The 20,925-nt window shown below is 42.1% G+C and overlaps 1 protein-coding gene across 25 annotated transcripts in view; it reads right to left on the bottom strand.

Annotated features, from left to right (window-relative positions):
• The window catches only part of cacna1aa (calcium channel, voltage-dependent, P/Q type, alpha 1A subunit, a), a 103,089-nt gene that overhangs the window by 64,101 nt on the left and 18,063 nt on the right, over positions 1–20,925 (bottom strand). For all 25 annotated transcript variants that reach the window (XM_078161536.1, XM_078161524.1, XM_078161535.1 and 22 more), the window contains exons 2-5: positions 16,279–16,385; positions 15,706–15,845; positions 1,308–1,399; positions 357–509 (exon numbers count right to left, since the gene is read on the bottom strand). In XM_078161536.1, the coding sequence (XP_078017662.1) occupies positions 357–509; positions 1,308–1,399; positions 15,706–15,845; positions 16,279–16,385 (492 nt within the window). The remainder of the gene's footprint in view (positions 1–356; positions 510–1,307; positions 1,400–15,705; positions 15,846–16,278; positions 16,386–20,925) is intronic.

Genomic DNA, 20,925 nt, shown 5'->3' with positions numbered 1-20,925 from the left:
CCACAAAAAGAAGGAGAGCTATGACACAGAAAATAACGCTAACCTACTTGATTATAAAGACATTTAAGATTCATCTTACACAATTTCAACTTTCTGAATTCTTGGTAGGTGTAACATTATTTATGATCCCCACTCCAAATAGGGGAAAGGGTCAAATAGAATAGAATGGAAGTACTCCACACAATTTAACGCCACAGAAGTTATTTAGTTGAACCAAATAGCTTTTCTAATTTTAGCAGTGTGACTATTTAAAGTCTACCTCAACCGGAACAAGTCTTCATTGGGGCAACCAGTGAGCAAATCAATCCTGACTGCACTATTATTGGTAAACACAGACCGTACACACACTCCTTTACCTGTGTGATTGTCAAAGCAGGTTGTGTGGAATTTGCCCATGTAGAACTCTAGGCCAATGATGGCGAACATGAGGATGGCGAAGAAAAGGAGCAGGCCAATTTGCAGCAGAGGAATCATGGCCTTCATGATGGATTTGAGCACCACCTGTAAGCCTGGACGACAGAGCGTATACAGATCATTATTGTTATTATGCTGCCTCCTCTCTCTTATTGCTGAGCAGTTAAAACCCGTTCATGTCCTCCACTACCAGCTGGTTCTGTTTAATGCAAGTGTTGCCATGAAGATAACCATAGGTATGATAAGACCATCAGCTTATGGCTATATCACATACTTTGCTGCGGTCACTGGAGGAGGTAGTCTAATACCTGGCACACAGTACACTACAGTATACGCTGCACATTAAATACCAGAGGTTTTTCTCATGTGTTTTTCTAACAAACAAAAGGTCTCAGAGGCAACATTTTGTTGCAAGTCATATTTCATGCAAACTGTTGTTTTGTGAAAACCCAATCACACTTTTCAAATGTATATCACACCCTGTAATGGAACTCTAATTTGGCTTTCATAGGGAGCTTATGACTTTTATGATGAGTAAGCCTTGGTTTGCCTGTTCAGCCCTGTAGTGGAGTCCATGCTATTAATAACACTGCAGTGGTGCTGGAACACTACTGCCGCTATAACATTTTTTTTTTAAAAAAAAAGAGCGGAGAGTGCACAGAAGAACCACTTTTGTTGGAACACTTTGGGTGCATTATGCAGAACAACACAGAAGCTGCATAAAACCTTGACACAAAATGCGTCTCCGTGCTATTTCCATCCTCAAATAAAATCTGTAACTGTCCTGTGCTTAAAGAGATGTAATTTTTTTTGGGCCACGAATAGCAGCTAATCTGTAAAAAGTCTTTATTTTTCAATGTCATAGTTAGTTCAAATGAGGAGTTTTGACTTACTGGGAATACCAGACACCAGTTTGAGGGGCCTCAATACTCGCACCGCCCTGAGGGTCCGCAAGTCGAAATCTGAACCCACAGTGGACAGGATCCTAAAGGGACAGAGACAAAAGTGTGCACAGGCAATCAATGTTTAAGCACGTCAAGCTTGTCACTGTCAGTCAGCCTCACTCATACACACATTTAGCCACAGCCCCCATGCTGGGTCATTACAAGAAACTGGGGTGAGCGCTGTATGTAAATCCTGTAAGAGCTGAGCTGATCAATAGAGCTGACAAGTGAAGTAGGACAGAGAAGTGTATCAGGACAGGAAAGGGATGGGCTGAAAGGACAGTGTTTTGTAACGGGATGACAGCGGGACTATAAAGTGAAAAAGGAGAGATGGAGTGATGGAGAGGAGAGGGAAGATGGGAGGACAAAGAGGGAGGGTAGAAGAGAGAGAAAGTCAGGGCGGCGTGGAGAGACAGAGCGAGAGCAGCAGAGGGAGGGAGCGCTGGCAGATGGTGAAAATCAGAGATGCTGACTTGCTTATTTCTACCTATTTTTATTCTCAGTATGTTTAAAATGTTTCTCCTCAAGCCGTCACCAGACTGCGGAGTAAACGTGCTGTGGTGTGTGTTACAGCACCTGTATCACCGCTCATCATCTGAATAAAGACTTGTAAACACCGTGTGTGTGTGTGTGTGTGTGTGTGTGTGTATGTGTGTGCTTCAGATGGTTAAGATGTTCCCTTGTGCCGCCAGACTTCCAGTCAGTCCCCTCGTCTGACGCACACTGTGAATCATCCTCCTTCCCACTTCTCGCTCCCTCTCTCTCTCCCTCTCTCTCTCCCTCTCTCTGACACATTTCCACTTTCCTCTGTTCCACTAAGAGGCTCAGTGACACAGCAGAGCCTTAATCACAGGTTTGAAGTCAGCCTGCTTTGCTTGGAAACCTAAAAAAAAAATGGCGAGGAGGGAAAAGTAATACCGACCCAGGATCTATGGCTGAATGCTGTATTGAATTACCAGGAAGCCCCCCCAGTGGTATGTGCTCCATCGCTAGTGAGGGCTAGGGTCCTTGTAATGACATTGTGTGATATCAAATGCCTCATCAGAGGCTGACTTGTAACTGAGAGGTTCCTGGTTTAGTCACGAGGCAACACTGTACTTCAGCTGTGTGCGTGGCTACAACATTATGCCAGCTGTGCCCTTTAGCAACTCACTGCACGCTGTATTCTTAGATGATCTTCAGATGTCTTACTGAAAATGACACTAAAATCAGAGCTAAACTGTATGTCAGCTGCTAACATACTGTATTGGTAGCAGCATATATAGCAGGATAAGATATTGCAGTTCGGAAATGCCAAAGATACATTTGAGGTGAACTAGAAACAGTGTCGCCATTACAATCTTGTAAGTGCTATATCGTTCTGAAGAACTGAAGAAGCTTCTTGGATGAGAGGTGAAATGTCTTCAAGAAACGCAAGCAAGTCCAGGTGCCTACGATATAGCACTTACGAGTAACATGACCTGGATGACTGAGAATCTTCACCGACAAGTCATTACAGTGTTGGTCTACCTCAGGGCACTGACAAATTATTTTTTTTAACTTGTAAAATGTCCGCTCAGTTCATAACATCTCGGTTGAAATTTTTAATCAGGGTTTTTTATCTAAAAATGTGTTTATGTTAGGTTGATACGAAATATATAGGTATCATAACCATATTATACTGTATGCTCCTTGATAGATTTCTGATTTCCTCAACGGACATTATGTTGACAGTCTCAAGTATTTGTGTATCTGTTTTTGGTATCTACTGCAGTGACTTGAATTACAATCTCTGACACACATCCCTTTGATTGCAGATTTGGGTGGAAGCATCAATTCTCCTGAAAATATATATATGTATATTTTCCCAAACAACTTCCCCTTCTTGACAATTACGTAATTTCCACATTGATTTCCACAATACTTTGACTGCACTTCCATTTTGAGGTTTTTAGGGTCGGTAACTTTATGTTATTTATTCTGGAACCTGGATGACAATACTTGACAATGGTGATTAATTTGACACATTGTTGTATTTCCAGTGAATATATAGTGCTACTCTTAATATCAATATGATATTGTTGAGCACTCTGCTTCAAAGGGAGGTCAGAGAGCAGGCTCAGCTACACAACATCACCTACAAAGCACACAGAGATTTAGTGTTTTCCTCAAAGATACATTAAAAAATACTTGTCAGCACATATTACTGCACTGATGCAACAGTCTACTGCAGACATGAGTCCTAAAACCTGCAAATAAGTTAGCATTTTTTTGCACCTCCAGTTTACTGGTCTTGAAGTCAGTGGGTTTTTGAATGGGTTTTTGGTTAGATGTCTGAAATAAGGTCTGTGGTTACCTCAGTTTAAGAGATTTTCATGTTTTGTTCTACAACATAAAATGCGTCAGTGTATAGCCTACCCCACTCTTGACGATTGAAGCTTTTACGTGTCTTAAAATAGGCAGTTGCTAACAAGAGGATGAGTTAAACTACTGACGTTGTCAGGGACATTAAACATCATCACACCGAACACCACCTTTACAGCCTCGTTGTGGTGGCGACAACTCCGCGCTCCCTCCCTCCTCTGTTAAATGGTATTTCACAGGCGCACTACGTCATCAAACCATGTGATGTTTGGTATCACCGGATTCAGGAAGCTCTCAGCTTCCTGAATCCGGCATCGTTTTTCTTTTATTCCTTATGGATTTCGCACCAGAGCAGCCTAAATACACGCAGTCCAAAATCGCGATGAGTGATGACAAGTCATGTCATGCCGTTTTTCGAGGGGAAAAGTTAAAGGATTACTCGCGATCTCATGCGGAGCTGTTAGCAGGTACGTAGCTGGTTTAAAAAAGGTAAGAGTCTCACTCCTACCACTATTTTTGGCTGAGATATACCGCCTAGAAAGTAGGATCACAACTTTCACGTTTCATATGGCTTTATTTGGTGATATTTTATGGTGTTTCTGTCATAAACAACATCAGCTATCATAATCACGCCTGATTTCAATAAGGTACGATGTTTGAAGCTGGCTGAGTGTTGTTTGATCACTGATAGTACTGTTTTGAAGCAGAGTGAGCGCTTTGTCATTTGGAGCTCCGCCTGGATCTTTTCATGGAAAAAACACTGTAGAATGGTCATACTTTGAGCAATCTTCTTCAAACTTGAAACAAATGTTCATTGATAGTGTGCCTACAGCCCCACAGTGTCATTTACCTGCTCAGATGAAGCCCCAGACAGTTATTCATCCTGAAAATCATTTTATATTTTATTTTAGGCAAAATCTTCAACTTTTTACTGACTTCAGAGGCCCATTACTCTGTCTCTGTATCACCTAGAGTGTTTCTGACACTTTCACAAGAAACTTCAGAGAGTTTGCTTTCTGGCAAGACCTCATGCATGCATGTAGTCAGAGTGGTTCAGAGGTTACAGTCATTTTAATTTGGTTATGTCATTTTAGGCGTTTTCCCTACAAAATGGGGGTGGAGTGCAAGAGGTTTAAGTCATCAATTGTGGTGTAGCTCCTTTATAGTATAACATTAGATTTTTATTTCTGGCGATTGCATTTAAGCTTAAAAAAATCATAAAAGTGATGTCAATTTGGGAAGATTACCTATTGAACAAAATGTGTAAGTATCATAAATTTTTGTTTGTCACAGAGCTTATTTTCTACAACAAAAATCCAGGGGGAACAGCTCATCGGCTGGTTGTGCTAACTTCCATGCTGGCCTACAAAAAAAAAAACGTAATTCCTGCAGCTTTCTATAAAGGATGGCAAAAAAGCAAGAGGCACATGATATAGGAAAGGAAGGTAATATACTATGCATTGCACACGGGAAAAAAAATGTAATCAACAGAAAGAACCAGTCTAAATAAAAGATAATGATAAAATGATGAACGAGTAACATAATTCAGGCTGGGGATCAGTGGAGAACTATAAATGACATAATGGCTAGCTGGCCTTGTGTGTTCCATGTGAAGCTATAATATCCATGCTATAAATTGAGGGTGTACGGGTGTGAATGCATGTGTGGAGGAACACTTTAATGCTGCTGACATCTGGAGTTTTCTGAAAGGAATTACCTGCATATCCTCCTGAGAATACAGAGCCAGTATCTCACTGATATGTGTGACATAATCACACACATACACATACATGTATGTTTCATATGTCTGTGTTGTGTGTCTCTGCATCACTGGGGGTGCAATGCAGAGGCTATTTAAGTATTACATACTATGTTACATAAGCTATTTCTGTGACGTGACTGTGATTATGGTAAAATCACTGATAATGACGATGATGATAACGTTGACGATGATGATGATGGTAATAATGAAGAATTCAGTTTCTAAAACAGCATCTGCCATCAGAAAACAGTGTCAAGCCGATGAGGCAGTTCCTCATTCACACCGTCTCCACGGTTACTGGGCCCTTTCTCATTCATAAGTGTTTCCATGGCAACAGGGACCTTGGCTCATTGATAGAATCTCTGTATCACCTTGGTAACAGGGCCAAGGGAGGAGCCTGATTGATTGTTTTTTTTCCTCCTCTCTTCTCTCTATAATGTAAATGTATCACAACTCACACAGACAAACACACACGTACACGCAGATACAAGAAAAAGACACACAGATGACAGGAGCGCACACAGACACACACACATCTGCACAACAAACGGGCGCTGGTTGGAGATCAAACATATTGAGTGAGAATAATTTTATTCACATATGCACACTAGAAAGTAGGTCATTTGAAATAACCAATAGAAAACAATTTCTTCCTTGTCAGGGACAGAGATGCTGCCAACAGTACATCTTCACACTTGAAATGAATGCACACACACAGGTAAATGCACCTGCAGTGAATGCAGAGGAGCACAGCTGATTAAGGAGAAACACATTAAGCAATATTGCTATTACACAATCTCCCCATCGACCCGCTCTCATGGGACACCAACACATTATACAAACACCATCTTTTTTGCCCGCTCTCTCCGCTTGCATTCCTGCTGACTTCAGCTAAATTCGGCTAATTATCTCTGTCCACATCACTGACCAAATCGCTTCATCTCTTCCCCAAACTCTCCACTTTCCTTGTCTCCTTGCTTTTCTATATCACCATGATTCAACTATGTCATACTTAATGTGTCTGCATACTTATATAGCTCTCCTTTATCAATATTATACCCTACATATGAAAGCAAAGGTGCTACTAAGATTATCAATATTATATTATTCCTTCTAATTAACATCATGTAACATCAAAGAAGATGAAAGGTGTAGAAAATGTCACTCACATAGCTTCAGATTACGTATTACCTCTACATGGTCCTATACAGTATTCAGTTATCTAAAAGTGAAAGCTGCTGCGAGCTGCAATAAATCTTTACAATATCCTCAAAACACATTTTTAACTGGGACACGTCAGGAGAGCATGATTTCACAATCCTTCTAAAGTGATAAAGGAGGGTGAGGGAGACCATGTTTAACCTGAAGATCAGTCATTATTCTTACTGTCATTCTTCCACTACGAGCATAGATGTAGCAAATTTCAATTTCAGCTGATTACAAGGTCACTGAAAGGACTCTCCATGCTTCCTTCCTTTCCCCCCTTTTTTCCCCCTCACTTCTCCCGTGCTAGTTGTATCTAATCAAAAGAACCTCAACAAGGATACAAGAAGGAGGAACTGAGGGGAGGATGCAAGGCAAGACTGGCTGTAAACTAAGGGTAATTGGACTAATAATCAATACTGGGCATAAAAAACAACTAGCTTATTTCCAGCACCAAATCACTCAGGCAATTTACGACAAGAGATAGGTCAACACACACACATGCACCCACAAAAAGACACACACACACACACACACTTGGGCACGGAATTAAGGGTGCACACAAATCCGCTTACATCCACCAAGGTTGTGAAGTAAATAGCTAATCTATTCACACATGTTAAGTGCCGTTTGTGTGTTTGTCTTCCTATGTGTCGTGCAAGCGAGTGCACTAGGACTGAGGAGGAAATGGAGAGGAATGTTTGAAGTGGAAATGTGTATGTGTGTGTGTGTGTGTGTGTATTCGTGTGTGTGCATTGGTCAGTGTGTTATCAAAGGTTTCGTCCAGGGGTGGGTAGAAAGGCCAAGTAGCCTTTCATCTTCAAAGAGCTGCACTGCTAAAAACACAACCTCAATTCATAGAGAGCACAACAAAGAATGTGCGTGCGTGTGTGTGTGTGTGTGTGTGTGCGTGCGCGCGTGCTCAAGAGAGAGAGTGTAAAATGGATTGACTTCAGTCGGTGTACATAATGTATCATGGGAATGTACAGTATGTGTGCTGTAAGTGCTGCAGCATATTCTCTATGGCACATCATGCTGTAGCTTTCTGCTTTACTGCAAAATGGTAACAACGCAGCTGGTTAACACAGAGATAAAGACCACCGGGTGTGATGTATGGCTGTTGTTTGCACTGCAAAATGCATATACTTTTTATTTTTTCTTTAGTTTAACTCATTTTTTTTTCACATCTTGCTTCACTCTTCTCAGGCTGTGTCCAGAATGAATCACTACTCCCTAATTTGCATTTCCCTATATAGGGCAAGGAAAGTATGAAAGAAGGAAAGGTCATGACGTCAGTGACAGCGTTTGAATTCGACACGGCAAATCACACTATAACCCATCATATCTTTGTAGTTTTACCTTCAAATAAAAATTCTCCGTCAAAATTAAAACACATTACATGATGTTAACTAACATTTTTTGTCTAAATGTGCACCTTTCTTTTTCTTGTTATTGGTCTCCAAACAGACTTAAGATCTGCCTTAAGCTCCTGTTTGGACCAAAAGTTCCGACCTGTTACCACTGACCAGACTGCAATATAGCCAGATCAGTTGTTAATGGCACTGATTACTATTATGGCTGGACTTAATGATATGGCCTGTCAGTTTGGTAAATATAAGCCAAACTAGGAGTTGACCGCATGCTATAATGCCTGGCAGCTTGCCTCAGTGATTTTCAATCATACTAACATTAGTCATCTAACGTTCATTAGCTGGCACACATACAGTACAGGCCAAAAGTTTGGACACACCTTCTCATTCAATGCGTTTTCTTTATTTTCATGACAATTTACATTGTAGATTCTCACTGAAGGCATCAAAACTATGAATGAACACATGTGGAGTTATGTACTTAACAAAAAAAGGTGAAATAACTGAAAACATGTTTTATATTCTAGTTTCTTCAAAATAGCCACCCTCTGCTCTGATTACTGCTTTGCACACTCTTGGCATTCTCTCCATGAGCTTCAAGAGGTAGTCACCTGAAATGGTTTTCCAACTGTCTTGAAGGAGTTCCCAGAGGTGTTTAGCACTTGTTGGCCCCTTTGCCTTCACTCTGCGGTCCAGCTCACCCCAAACCATCTCGATTGGGTTCAGGTCCGGTGACTGTGGAGGCCAGGTCATCTGCCGCAGCACTCCATCACTCTCCTTCTTGGTCAAATAGCCCTTACACAGCCTGGAGGTGTGTTTGGGGTCATTGTCCTGTTGAAAAATAAATGATCGTCCAACTAAACACAAACCGGATGGGATGGCATGTCGCTGCAGGATGCTGTGGTAGCCATGCTGGTTCAGTGTGCCTTCAATTTTGAATAAATCCCCAACAGTGTCACCAGCAAAACACCCCCACACCATCACACCTCCTCCTCCATGCTTCACAGTGGGAACCAGACATGTGGAATCCATCCGTTCACCTTTTCTACGTCTCACAAAGACACGGCGGTTGGAACCAAAGATCTCAAATTTGGACTCATCAGACCAAAGCACAGATTTCCACTGGTCTAATGTCCATTCCTTGTGTTTCTTGGCCCAAACAAATCTCTTCTGCTTGTTGCCTCTCCTTAGCAGTGGTTTCCTAGCAGCTATTTGACCATGAAGGCCTGATTGGCGCAGTCTCCTCTTAACAGTTGTTCTAGAGATGGGTCTGCTGCTAGAACTCTGTGTGGCATTCATCTGGTCTCTGATCTGAGCTGCTGTTAACTTGCCATTTCTGAGGCTGGTGACTCGGATGAACTTATCCTCAGAAGCAGAGGTGACTCTTGGTCTTCCTTTCCTGGGTCGGTCCTCATGTGTGCCAGTTTCGTTGTAGCGCTTGATGGTTTTTGCGACTCCACTTGGGGACACATTTAAAGTTTTTGCAATTTTCCGGACTGGTTGACCTTCATTTCTTAAAGTAATGATGGCCACTCGTTTTTCTTTAGTTAGCTGATTGGTTCTTGCCATAATATGAATTTTAACAGTTGTCCAATAGGGCTGTCGGCTGTGTATTAACCTGACTTCTGCACAACACAACTGATGGTCCCAACCCCATTGATAAAGCAAGAAATTCCACTAATTAACCCTGATAAGGCACACCTGTGAAGTGGAAACCATTTCAGGTGACTACCTCTTGAAGCTCATGGAGAGAATGCCAAGAGTGTGCAAAGCAGTAATCAGAGCAAAGGGTGGCTATTTTGAAGAAACTAGAATATAAAACATGTTTTCAGTTATTTCACCTTTTTTTGTTAAGTACATAACTCCACATGTGTTCATTCATAGTTTTGATGCCTTCAGTGAGAATCTACAATGTAAATTGTCATGAAAATAAAGAAAACGCATTGAATGAGAAGGTGGGTCCAAACTTTTGGCCTGTACTGTATAAGTCATGACAACAATTAGGCTAGAGAGGCTGTAACATTAGCTATCTCTCGCCAACACCGCAGCTCACTGTCTGTTTCCTTCACACCTTCACAAGAATTATTTCTCACTCATGTTTACAGTCCAAATTAATGTGGGTGACTCACCAGAGATATTGCTTGCTAACATAAGCTAAACAAAGTGCAAATGCTAACTTAGTTCACTGACAAACAAGTTGACAATTATAGGGAACATTATCTAATGTTAACCCTCCTGAATATTACTAAATATCATTAACAGCTTAAGATTTGGTTAGTTACTGATAACCAAACACGTGTTCCGAACAGCAGACAGCGTTAGCTTGTTGGATCCAGCAGGGGCTTGAGATACAGCAGCTGGAGAGAATCCTGATCTGTTTGGAGACCAATAACAAAGAAAACGAACCCACATATTTAGATAAAAAAACATCAGTCAACATCATGTAATGCTGATTCATTTTTCGTAACAGCTTATCCTGTGGGGAGTCACGGGGGGGCTGGAGCCTATCCCAGCTGACACTGGGTGAGAGGCAGGGTACACCCTGGACAGGTCACCAGACAATCACAGGGCTAACACATAGAGACTGACAACCATTAACGCTAACGTTCATACCTACGAGTCACCAATTAACCTGCATGTCTTTGGACTGCGGGAGACAGCCAGAGTATCTATAGAAAACCCACGCTGACACGGGGAGAACAATTTCCACTAATATGTTTTCACCAAGTCAGACATGGCGTGTGTCATTTCCACCAGCTTTTCATAGGATCCAGGAGTGGTTTGTAACCTCTCGGACTGTACATCCACCAGATGATTTGCCTCAGACATACTTGCAAACCATTTACGGTGCATGTGTCAATCATATATCGATAAAACTATCAATTTTAATATGGTTGCAGGCCTATTAGCAGTCAGCACAGGTGGAGCAGTGATCACCCTGTGGTCAGCTGAGACCTCACATCAGAAGAACCTTCCAACAGACCTATATAGACAACAAGATTTAAACCTAGCATCCATCTCTTGTCTAGAGGAATGTGGGATTTTCAGTTAACAACACATGATTTCCACAATTTCAGAGTTGGGTTGTCATTACAGACAGTGACATTACTCTCATCTGGACATTAAATGTGAGAAAATGCGCTTCTTGCATGTTGGATCAACATCTGCACTAAAACACCAGCGCTGCTTCTGCCTATACACGAACTAATTTTTTTACTGCTGTGTCACGCTCGCTCAGAGGGTTTCAGTGTCTATACAGATTTTCTACTGTACAAACGCAGAGGGGTGGGGGGATTATGGGAGACCAGGCATTTACTGGAAGTTTTAAGGACTGCCTCGCTTCCTTCTGCTCTACCTCTCCTTCCTCCTCTCTGTATCTTGATACTTCCTGCTGTCTCACTGACACTCGTCTTCTCACTCCTCCTCTCTCTTACAGTCACACTGTTGTGCCACGCTGAGATGAGCTTGGCATCATGATTGCTCTTATTAAAGCATAAGGACATACTGCCAGACTGAGTGCTCACTCACTCACACTGTGTGTGTGTGTGTGTGTGTGTGTGTGTGTTTGTATGTGAGAGAGAGAGAGAGAGAAAGAGAGGTGGGCAGAGGGGGGCAATCACCAGTTTCCCCGGTGCTTTGTCAGCAAAGATGCGCAAGGTTTATGTAACCCATGAAGCTCTCCAAATCACCACATGCGTGCACACAAGCATGCGATGACCTCAACACATTAATCTGTGCCAGCACTTCCACACAATCATTTACTTATCACAGTGGCCCATAGCTGTAGTAACACAGTTTCACTAAATGACTTCTCTAATGAGTGAATGACACAGGAGAAGAGTATTACTGCTGTCACAATGCAGCAATTTACTCTATACTTAGCTGTTTTAATACACAGAATCAGTGATGTGTGATATTTGCAAGGTTGGAAATAAAAAAAAACAAATCAACCAGTATTTTAAGGGATAATTTGGATTTTTTAAGGAGGGTTGTTTGTGTTTGTGGTGTATTACCTACAGCAGATGGTGGTCAGAATGCCCCCAGATTGGAGAAGCAGACAGGAGTACCACCACTGAGGCTACTGTAAGCAATGTACTGCTGTGGACAAGGGTAGCAGCTATTGTAGCCACCTAAAAAAATCAATATCACTTCAAGTGTAAGCTTTACTCAAAATATTTGCATTGCTTCCTCGCCATCAAACAGACCTTTCTCACAGGGAACTGAAGCCATTATGTATGCTCTCTTAAAAGCGACAAGCCGTCTTTGACAATACAGTAATTTTACCTCGCAGAACAAGGGAGTTGCTAATCTACTGCTCCCTGGATCAGTTAGTTAGTTTGTGTTTTTGAGGGACTTTGGTGTTTTTAAAGGTTTGGATTCACCAGAGTCACAATAACACGAACAAACTAACCAATCGCAGCGACGGGAGACAAACAACTCCCGTGTTCTGCAAGGAGTCTGGTGGCTTTGAAGAGAGCATAAATTACGGCTTCCATTCCCCTTTGGACATGGGTTCCTGACAGCAAGGTAAAGCAGTGAAATTCATATGAATAGAGTGTACACATAAACTGATAGTGATTTTCTTTGGTGGCTAAAATATGTTTTGCAGCAGAACATTGCTTAGCTTCCATGGTCTGCTTCTCCAAACTGACAGCCAGCCGACAGCCATGTGATGTAGGTAATTCACTCACTATGGTCATTCAACCCGTCATACAACCCCACTTAAATAAAAAATCTGAGCTATTCCTGTAAGTATGTTGTTAAAACGGACATTAAAAAAAACACAATTCTAAAGCTTTGTGAAAGTCTCAAGATGTGCTGTTTTGTGGTTGAGTTAACTGAGAGTATGCTTACATCAACAATAACATATTCTCTTCACTAACCGATCACTTATGCAATCACAGTCATGTAAATCACATTAATCATTTAACAAAAAACTGCAGCCGTACGCCAGCATATCAGCACACAGCCTGCGATACTCACATGAGAAACAAAGTGTCTTGAAAGAAGAAACGTCATTTGACAGTCATATGGGTGGAAGGATCGACAGACAGACACATGTTGGGAAAACAGAACCATCTGGCACTGACAAATCACTGCACCTTTTCTACATCAGCCAAAGATGAAATGTAAACATGCTACATGTGTGTACAGACAATCATTCTGCTCCTCTTCCCTTTTTTTATGTCTGTCAGTTTGAATTATTATCTATTTACTCAAGACTTTCTCTACGATATGTGATCTAATCAGTGATTGTACCTAATCATGCTAATCCTATCAACTGTCTAAACTCACCCTCATTGACACCTTTTCCATCACAGTCCTTACTCTGTGAGGTAACAGTTTACCTCTCTTTGTAGAGGACTTGTTTTAGCATGGCACTTGACATCTAAAGTCCCAGTTCTGCTATTAAAAAGTGTTTAATTCACAAGTCGAGTCTTATTTTATGTTGGAGTTTTTGTGCTGCAAACCCTGGCTTTATTTTGGACTGGAGTGTTTTTACTCCCTTGCTTGTTTAACTTTACTTCCTGCACTCTTCATTAGTGTTTTTCAATTTGTTCCCATTGCCTCTATGTCTCTATTTAGCCATCAGCACCTGTGAATTTTTTGCACATTCTTTCTTCATACCTGCTATTCAGTGTCTATTCCCTCTGTGACCCCCCACTCCCTCTGTCTCTGTGTGTGTTGTGGTGACATTTGTTCACTACCCAGGCTGCTGGCTGCCTGCAGCTCTGCTCTGTGATCCCACTGCTGCCTTGCCCAGAATGGGGCCATTCATTAGGGTGAAGGAGCAGGGATTGGACACTCACAAACACACACACACACACATACACACACATACACATGTACAAACACACACTAAAACACATGACAAACTACTTCATTTTCTCCGGTTTCAGTTGAATAAGAAAAGAGAAAGCCACATCTTATTCCGACCTCATGTTTTCATAACTGCGTGCGCCTTTTTGAGTGCTCATGCAGGTACTCGCTGTTCATATACAGTACAGGCCAAAAGTTTGGACACACCTTCTCATTCAATGCGTTTTCTTTATTTTCATGACTATTTACATTGTAGATTCTCACTGAAGGCATCAAAACTATGAATGAACACATGTGGAGTTATGTACTTAACAAAAAAAGGTGAAATAACTGAAAACATGTTTTATATTCTAGTTTCTTCAAAATAGCCACCCTTTGCTCTGATTACTGCTTTGCACACTCTTGGCATTCTCTCCATGAGCTTCAAGAGGTAGTCACCTGAAATGGTTTCCACTTCACAGGTGTGCCTTATCAGGGTTAATTAGTGGAATTTCTTGCTTTATCAATGGGGTTGGGACCATCAGTTGTGTTGTGCAGAAGTCAGGTTAATACACAGCCGACAGCCCTATTGGACAACTGTTAAAATTCATATTATGGCAAGAACCAATCAGCTAACTAAAGAAAAACGAGTGGCCATCATTACTTTAAGAAATGAAGGTCAGTCAGTCCGGAAAATTGCAAAAAATTTTAAATGTGTCCCCAAGTGGAGTCGCAAAAACCATCAAGCGCTACAACGAAACTGGCACACATGAGGACCGACCCAGGAAAGGAAGACCAAGAGTCACCTCTGCTTCTGAGGATAAGTTCATCCGAGTCACCAGCCTCAGAAATCGCAAGTTAACAGCAGCTCAGATCAGAGACCAGATGAATGCCACACAGAGTTCTAGCAGCAGACCCATCTCTAGAACAACTGTTAAGAGGAGACTGCGCGAATCAGGCCTTCATGGTCAAATAGCTGCTAGGAAACCACTGCTAAGGAGAGGCAACAAGCAGAAGAGATTTGTTTGGGCCAAGAAACACAAGGAATGGACATTAGACCAGTGGAAATCTGTGCTTTGGTCTGATGAGTCCAAATTTGAGATCTTTGGTTCCAACCGCCGTGTCTTTGTGAGACGCAGAAAAGGTGAACGGATGGATTCCACATGCCTGGTTCCCACTGTGAAGCATGGGGGAGGAGGTGTGATGGTGTGGGGGTGTTTTGCTGGTGACACTGTTGGGGATTTATTCAAAATTGAAGGCACACTGAACCAGCATGGCTACCACAGCATCCTGCAGCGACATGCCATCCCATCCGGTTTGCGTTTAGTTGGACGATCATTTATTTTTCAACAGGACAATGACCCCAAACACACCTCCAGGCTGTGTAAGGGCTATTTGACCAAGAAGGAGAGTGATGGAGTGCTGCGGCAGATGACCTGGCCTCCACAGTCACCGGACCTGAACCCAATCGAGATGGTTTGGGGTGAGCTGGACCCCAGAGTGAAGGCAAAGGGGCCAACAAGTGCTAAACACCTCTGGGAACTCCTTCAAGACTGTTGGAAAACCATTTCAGGTGACTACCTCTTGAAGCTCGTGGAGAGAATGCCAAGAGTGTGCAAAGCAGTAATCAGAGCAAAGGGTGGCTATTTTGAAGAAACTAGAATATAAAACATGTTTTCAGTTATTTCACCTTTTTTTGTTAAGTACATAACTCCACATGTGTTCATTCATAGTTTTGATGCCTTCAGTGAGAATCTACAATGTAAATAGTCATGAAAATAAAGAAAACGCATTGAATGAGAAGGTGTGTCCAAACTTTTGGCCTGTACTGTATGTGTGCGCTCGGCTCGTCTATTTGCGTGCCACTCACCCTGTGAGCACAACCACAAAGTCCATGACGTTCCATCCATTCCTCAGGTAGGAGTTCTTGTGGAAGGCGAAACCAAGCGCCAGGATCTTTATTCCAGACTCAAAACAGAAGATTCCTATGAAGTACGGCTCTGTATCATCCTGCGGGGAGAGACAGGGAAGACAGCAAGAAGTAGAAAGGTTAAGAGGGATGGAAAATACAGCGAGACAAAGTGAGACACCTATCAGTAGCGAGACGAGTCCGTGTTCAGAGGGAGCATTTTTATACACGTGTCGATTTCTGGTGGGCACTTTCTTAAATTCGTAACAGTACGTTCACATACAACATCCGTATATTTACTTGTGGATCTATTGCATGTCTTTAATAATATTATGTGTATATACTGTATATTCCTTTGGTATCTTTAAAAATGTTTATAATGTGTTGTGTCGTGCATAAAACATTTGGATCATTGCATTTCCTCAGTGTGAAAAGAAGGCTTATTTTAACTACCTCTTTGTGCATCTCCTCAATAAACATCAATCAGGAGTCAGAACGCATTCTGACATGTTGTATCATGTCTGTTTAACATACCAGGCGCTCAGACAGCGGTGTCTTGTCCCCATCAGGCAAATGTTGTTCCAGAGCCAAGACGATGCAGTTGGCAATGATGGTGGCTAGAATCATCCACTCAAATGGAGTGAGGAAGGTCAGTCAAGGAACAAACACATCTCAGGACATAAATAAAAACAGTTTATATTCCAATAAATACACAACATTAAAAAAATACAGCTTAAAATGATAAGTACTTTTTTGTACATAGTCATGGCATATTATGCGTCATCTTTATAACTGGCCAACAAGAGGTGCTGTAATTACAATATATTACTCTTTAGTAAATATTATGAGGTCACCTGTCCTCACACACTTGTTTGCTACATTTGCATCATATCAATATTACGTGTTTGAGAAGGCCTGCTGGCAGTCAGGGTTTTAATTTAGCATGAGTCATTACTGTCAACATCTCACATCCAGTACATTTAATATGCATCTATTTATATTATTTATACATAGAAAATGTTACACAGATCATCTGTAATATAGGTTCATTACTAATAAGTACTATTTACAAATGGAATTGGGTTTTCTGAGATGTGTGATTGTTAATTGATTGTTAAAGGTTAAGGGTAGAATTTAAGGTCAAATGTGTGCAATCTGAATGCACTGAATGTAAGTGAGACAGGCAGACAGCAGGCCTATAGGTCAAACGGACTGATGTCTGGCCTCTCACTGCTACTGCTGCCTGCTCTCACACACACACACACACACACATACACCCTCACAGACCCACAAGCCATCATTATGAGTCAGTTAAATATGCTAAGTGTATGTTCTGGTAACACACCACCCACACAGACAAACAAAACAAACAAACACACACACAAACAGACACGGGCTATATTAAAGTGTTAGTGTGTAATAGCACGCCTGGACACTGAATGAGATTTATTGTGACATCAGCGTTTGGCTCTATGCGCATAACGTCTAGGGGCTAGCTCAGTGAGGGACAATGAGAGACAGAAAGACAAATAAAAAGAAAGAGGGAGTGTGTCATACATCTAACTGTGTTTGTCACAATCTCACTCTCTCTCTCTCTCTCTAACACAAACACAAACACACACACACACACACTCTCTGGTGCTGTCTTCTTAAATCAATCCCCCTGTCTCGTTAAGGTCACAAGATGAATAGTCACATTTACAAGAGAAAGCGAGTGGAGAGAAAGTGACCAAGAGATAGAATGTGAGAGCAGATGAATGAGTGAGCAAGAGGAAGGAAAAAAAGGCAAGTACGGAAAGACGAGAATATCGGGAAATGCATAATTGCATGCATAATTAAAGTCAGAATTATGTGAACATATCATGGATATCTACAGCTATTCTATTCTATTCTATTCTATTCTGTTCTAGTCTTTTTCCTCATCTTCACGTTTTCCCTCCTTCCTCCTTGCTCGCTACCTTTGGGAACAGTCACTCCCAAGGTAGTGTGGAGGAGGGGAAAAATTGAACCGCTAAGAGCCGTAGAAAAAGAGCCTATTTATGGAAACATACATCATCGTATTTATGCATGTATGAAACATGTCTGTTACATGCCTGTGTGTATGTGCATGGGTGCATGTGTGTCAACGTTAGTGTGCATGTGTATGCTTGTTTTCCTCAGTCATGATCAAGGGAAACTAAAAAGCTGCTCTAGCCTGGTCCAAACCCACAATATGTGTGTGTGTGTGTGTTAGTGTGTGTGTGGTTTGTGATCGTCTATTTGACCGCTCTTTACTCACACGCACACATTACTAGAACACCCAGGGCACCACTCAATTAGCCTCCCTGCCCCCCAGCAATGCGTGTGTATAAATGTGAGTGTGTGTGCGTGCATATATGTATATGCATGTGTCTATGTGTCGGGCTGTGAGAAGGCGGGGTCTAGTTAACTGAAAAAGGGGAAGAGAGACGAGGAGAGGGAGAAACAGAGGAGCAATGAGACGGGGAGAGAGAAGGAGAGAGACTGATATAGAAACACGAGGACAAAGGGACAAATGTGTGTGTATGGTGTGTATTAGAAATGCTCCCCATGAGGGATGACTGTTCGATGTGTATGACGACCATTTGGCACATGTTGTCCCTGCGTTACATTTCAAGACGCACATGCTTTGCTCCCTCTTTAAGGCCTTTACACACTGGGGGTGTGACAAATAAACAGTGGCGGTACTTCTTCAGTTAAAGGTTTTCATGTGACTAGATAAGGATCCCATTGACCCAGAGAAACGTCGGGTAGTGTGTCTGAGGTCAGCTGTTATACAGCCTTAGCTGTGCGCTATTTCACTGGGTTGCCTTCAAGCGAAATGCTCTGATTCCACTGCTCCATCAACACGAAGCGGGTTTCGTTCTGGTTCCCGCACCTAATTTTGAACCGTGCGAAGCATTTCGACCAAAAATAAATTGGTTGGGAACCCAAAAAATAGCAGGTTTTCCTTGACCTGAAGTGTGAACCATGACAACATCAGTGGGCAGAGAGGAGAGAGGATGGAGAAGTCAACAACAGAGATGCTGTGTGAGAAATCATTGGAAAATCCAGTTAATATTTGGTCCGTGCTTTTTTCTGGGATAGAAATATTTATCTGTAATAACAGAGCAAAGTGTGCTGGTAATCAATGTGATCTGCCATCTTGTGATTTACTTCTGTGGTGCGTTATGCAACACCCTCTCTTTATGATGCATCATTAATCACAATGGTTGCATTCAAGACTGTTAGAGAGGCTGGCTTGTTCACTAGATGGCACCGGAAGTTTCCTTGAGCTAATCTGGTAAGCAAAAAAAGGGAATTAATAAATTTAGGTTCCTCTGGTAAAAAGTTATTCAGTTTATATATTTCGGGATTTAACTGTAAAAACAAAACAGGATGGAAGGAGTGGATCTGGCGTGCACTTCCTCTGTCAAGGTTGAAGGACATAAAGTTTGCTGTCTTGGCTCGAACTCTGGAGCCTGTATATTCATACTTTATAATCCTCATAAAGTGCAGGCGCAATGTGATTGGTTGCCTTTCGTTTCATTCCAAAAGCTCAGAAAGTCCTTCTTCCAAATAAAAATGATATCGCTTTTTCACTGCGTAATATCCATATTCTGTGTTAAAGAACAGCTCTAACAAAACGCATAGATGTGCCAATTAATCGCATGGAAAAAAAACGCCCTTGGTGTGTTAAGTCTATTACACTGGCAGTGTGTGTGTGTGTGTGTGTGTGTGTGTGTGTGCGTGTGTCTATATCGGTGTATGAAATATTCAAAGAGGCACCAGTATCATTAAAGATGCTCCCTGCGCACAAACACATGCACATACAGTATAATTCAGAGTATGGATAAATGACTCACACTCACTGCCATAAACCATTCAATAATGAATCTCTTCCTTCTTCCTCTGTGGCTATATATAGCAATATGACAGTTAAAACCAAGGGAAGAATCTGGGGTGGGGGAGAAAGGGAGGGAAGGAGAGACATGAGGATATCTTGCTCCCTCAACATGCTCCCACCCTTCATCTTTCTGATGTTTTCTTTGTCCTCGGGTCTCTCTCTCTCTTTTTGCCTCCCCTGTGTTACTCGCTCCGCCCCAAGTTCTGCATATGCTTGCTTTTTATTATCTGTCTAGGTGTGCATCTGTGTGTGCGTGTGTGTGTATATATACACTGTAATGGGGACAGTAGTAGGTCGTAGACAGAGATGTCTCGCCAAGTAAAAGGGAAGTGAGGCCTTCAAGGTGCACCAGTGGAGCCAAATGACGCACGCACACATACGCACAGTTTCTGGCCTTTTCCTCACCTTGTCCATCAGTGCTCCATACAGTCCTCATGGTCACTCTCTCTCATACCTTCTCCCGCTCCTCGGTAAAGCCCCTGCCTGTTCCCCCCTGATATATTTCTCTCTCTCGCTGCCCTGTTAAGCCTCCCCTCTCTTTCTTCCATATCGCTCTGCTTTTATATCCCCATCTCCTTTTACATTCTTCTCTCTTTCTCATTTTTCCTCCTCCCTGCTCTGCTTGTTTTCTCTGGCTCCCTCACTGTCTTGCATCTCTCCTTCCCATCTCTCCTCAGTCCACCTTTCTCTCACTGAGTCCGCCCATCAATCATCCCTATCTCTATCATGCCATCTCCATTCAATATCGAATGAGATGCCGCGTCAGCAAGCACACGAGGACACAGACAGCAAGAGGCAAAGTATGAGAAGGGATGTAAAAAATAAAAAAAAACAAGGTTGGATAGGAGGAAATATATGGAGGGCTAAATGAAAGAGAGAGGAGAGTATGAAAGATAGAAATAGAGATAGAAAGAAAGAAACTGTCCTGTGGGCACAGACATGATTGAAAAGAGCGAGTGGTGAGGAATAAAAGCGAGGGAAGGGGGGAGGACGTAGCAGAAGGAGGAAAACAACAGTGAGGAAGAGAGAAGGGCAGAGACGAAGAATGAGGGATAAAGCAAGAGAATGACAGGGGTGTGTGAGGGTATTGCGGTATTTTCTTCTTCTGAGCAGTGTGTTTGCTCTGTCGAAAGTAGGTTAGTAGCAGAACACACACATATATAAAGGGAGGGGGAACGAATGGAAGAGAGTGGGTGGGAGACATTATGCTGTCACATACAGTATGTATGTGTGCATGTATGTGTGCCACTGACACATGGCGGCACCATATGAAACCA

This window comes from Epinephelus lanceolatus, chromosome 18, assembly GCF_041903045.1.
Source record: "Epinephelus lanceolatus isolate andai-2023 chromosome 18, ASM4190304v1, whole genome shotgun sequence".
NCBI lineage: Eukaryota > Metazoa > Chordata > Actinopteri > Perciformes > Serranidae > Epinephelus > Epinephelus lanceolatus.
Note: the sequence above shows the minus strand (reverse complement) of the source record. Positions and strands in the feature narration are given on the sequence as shown.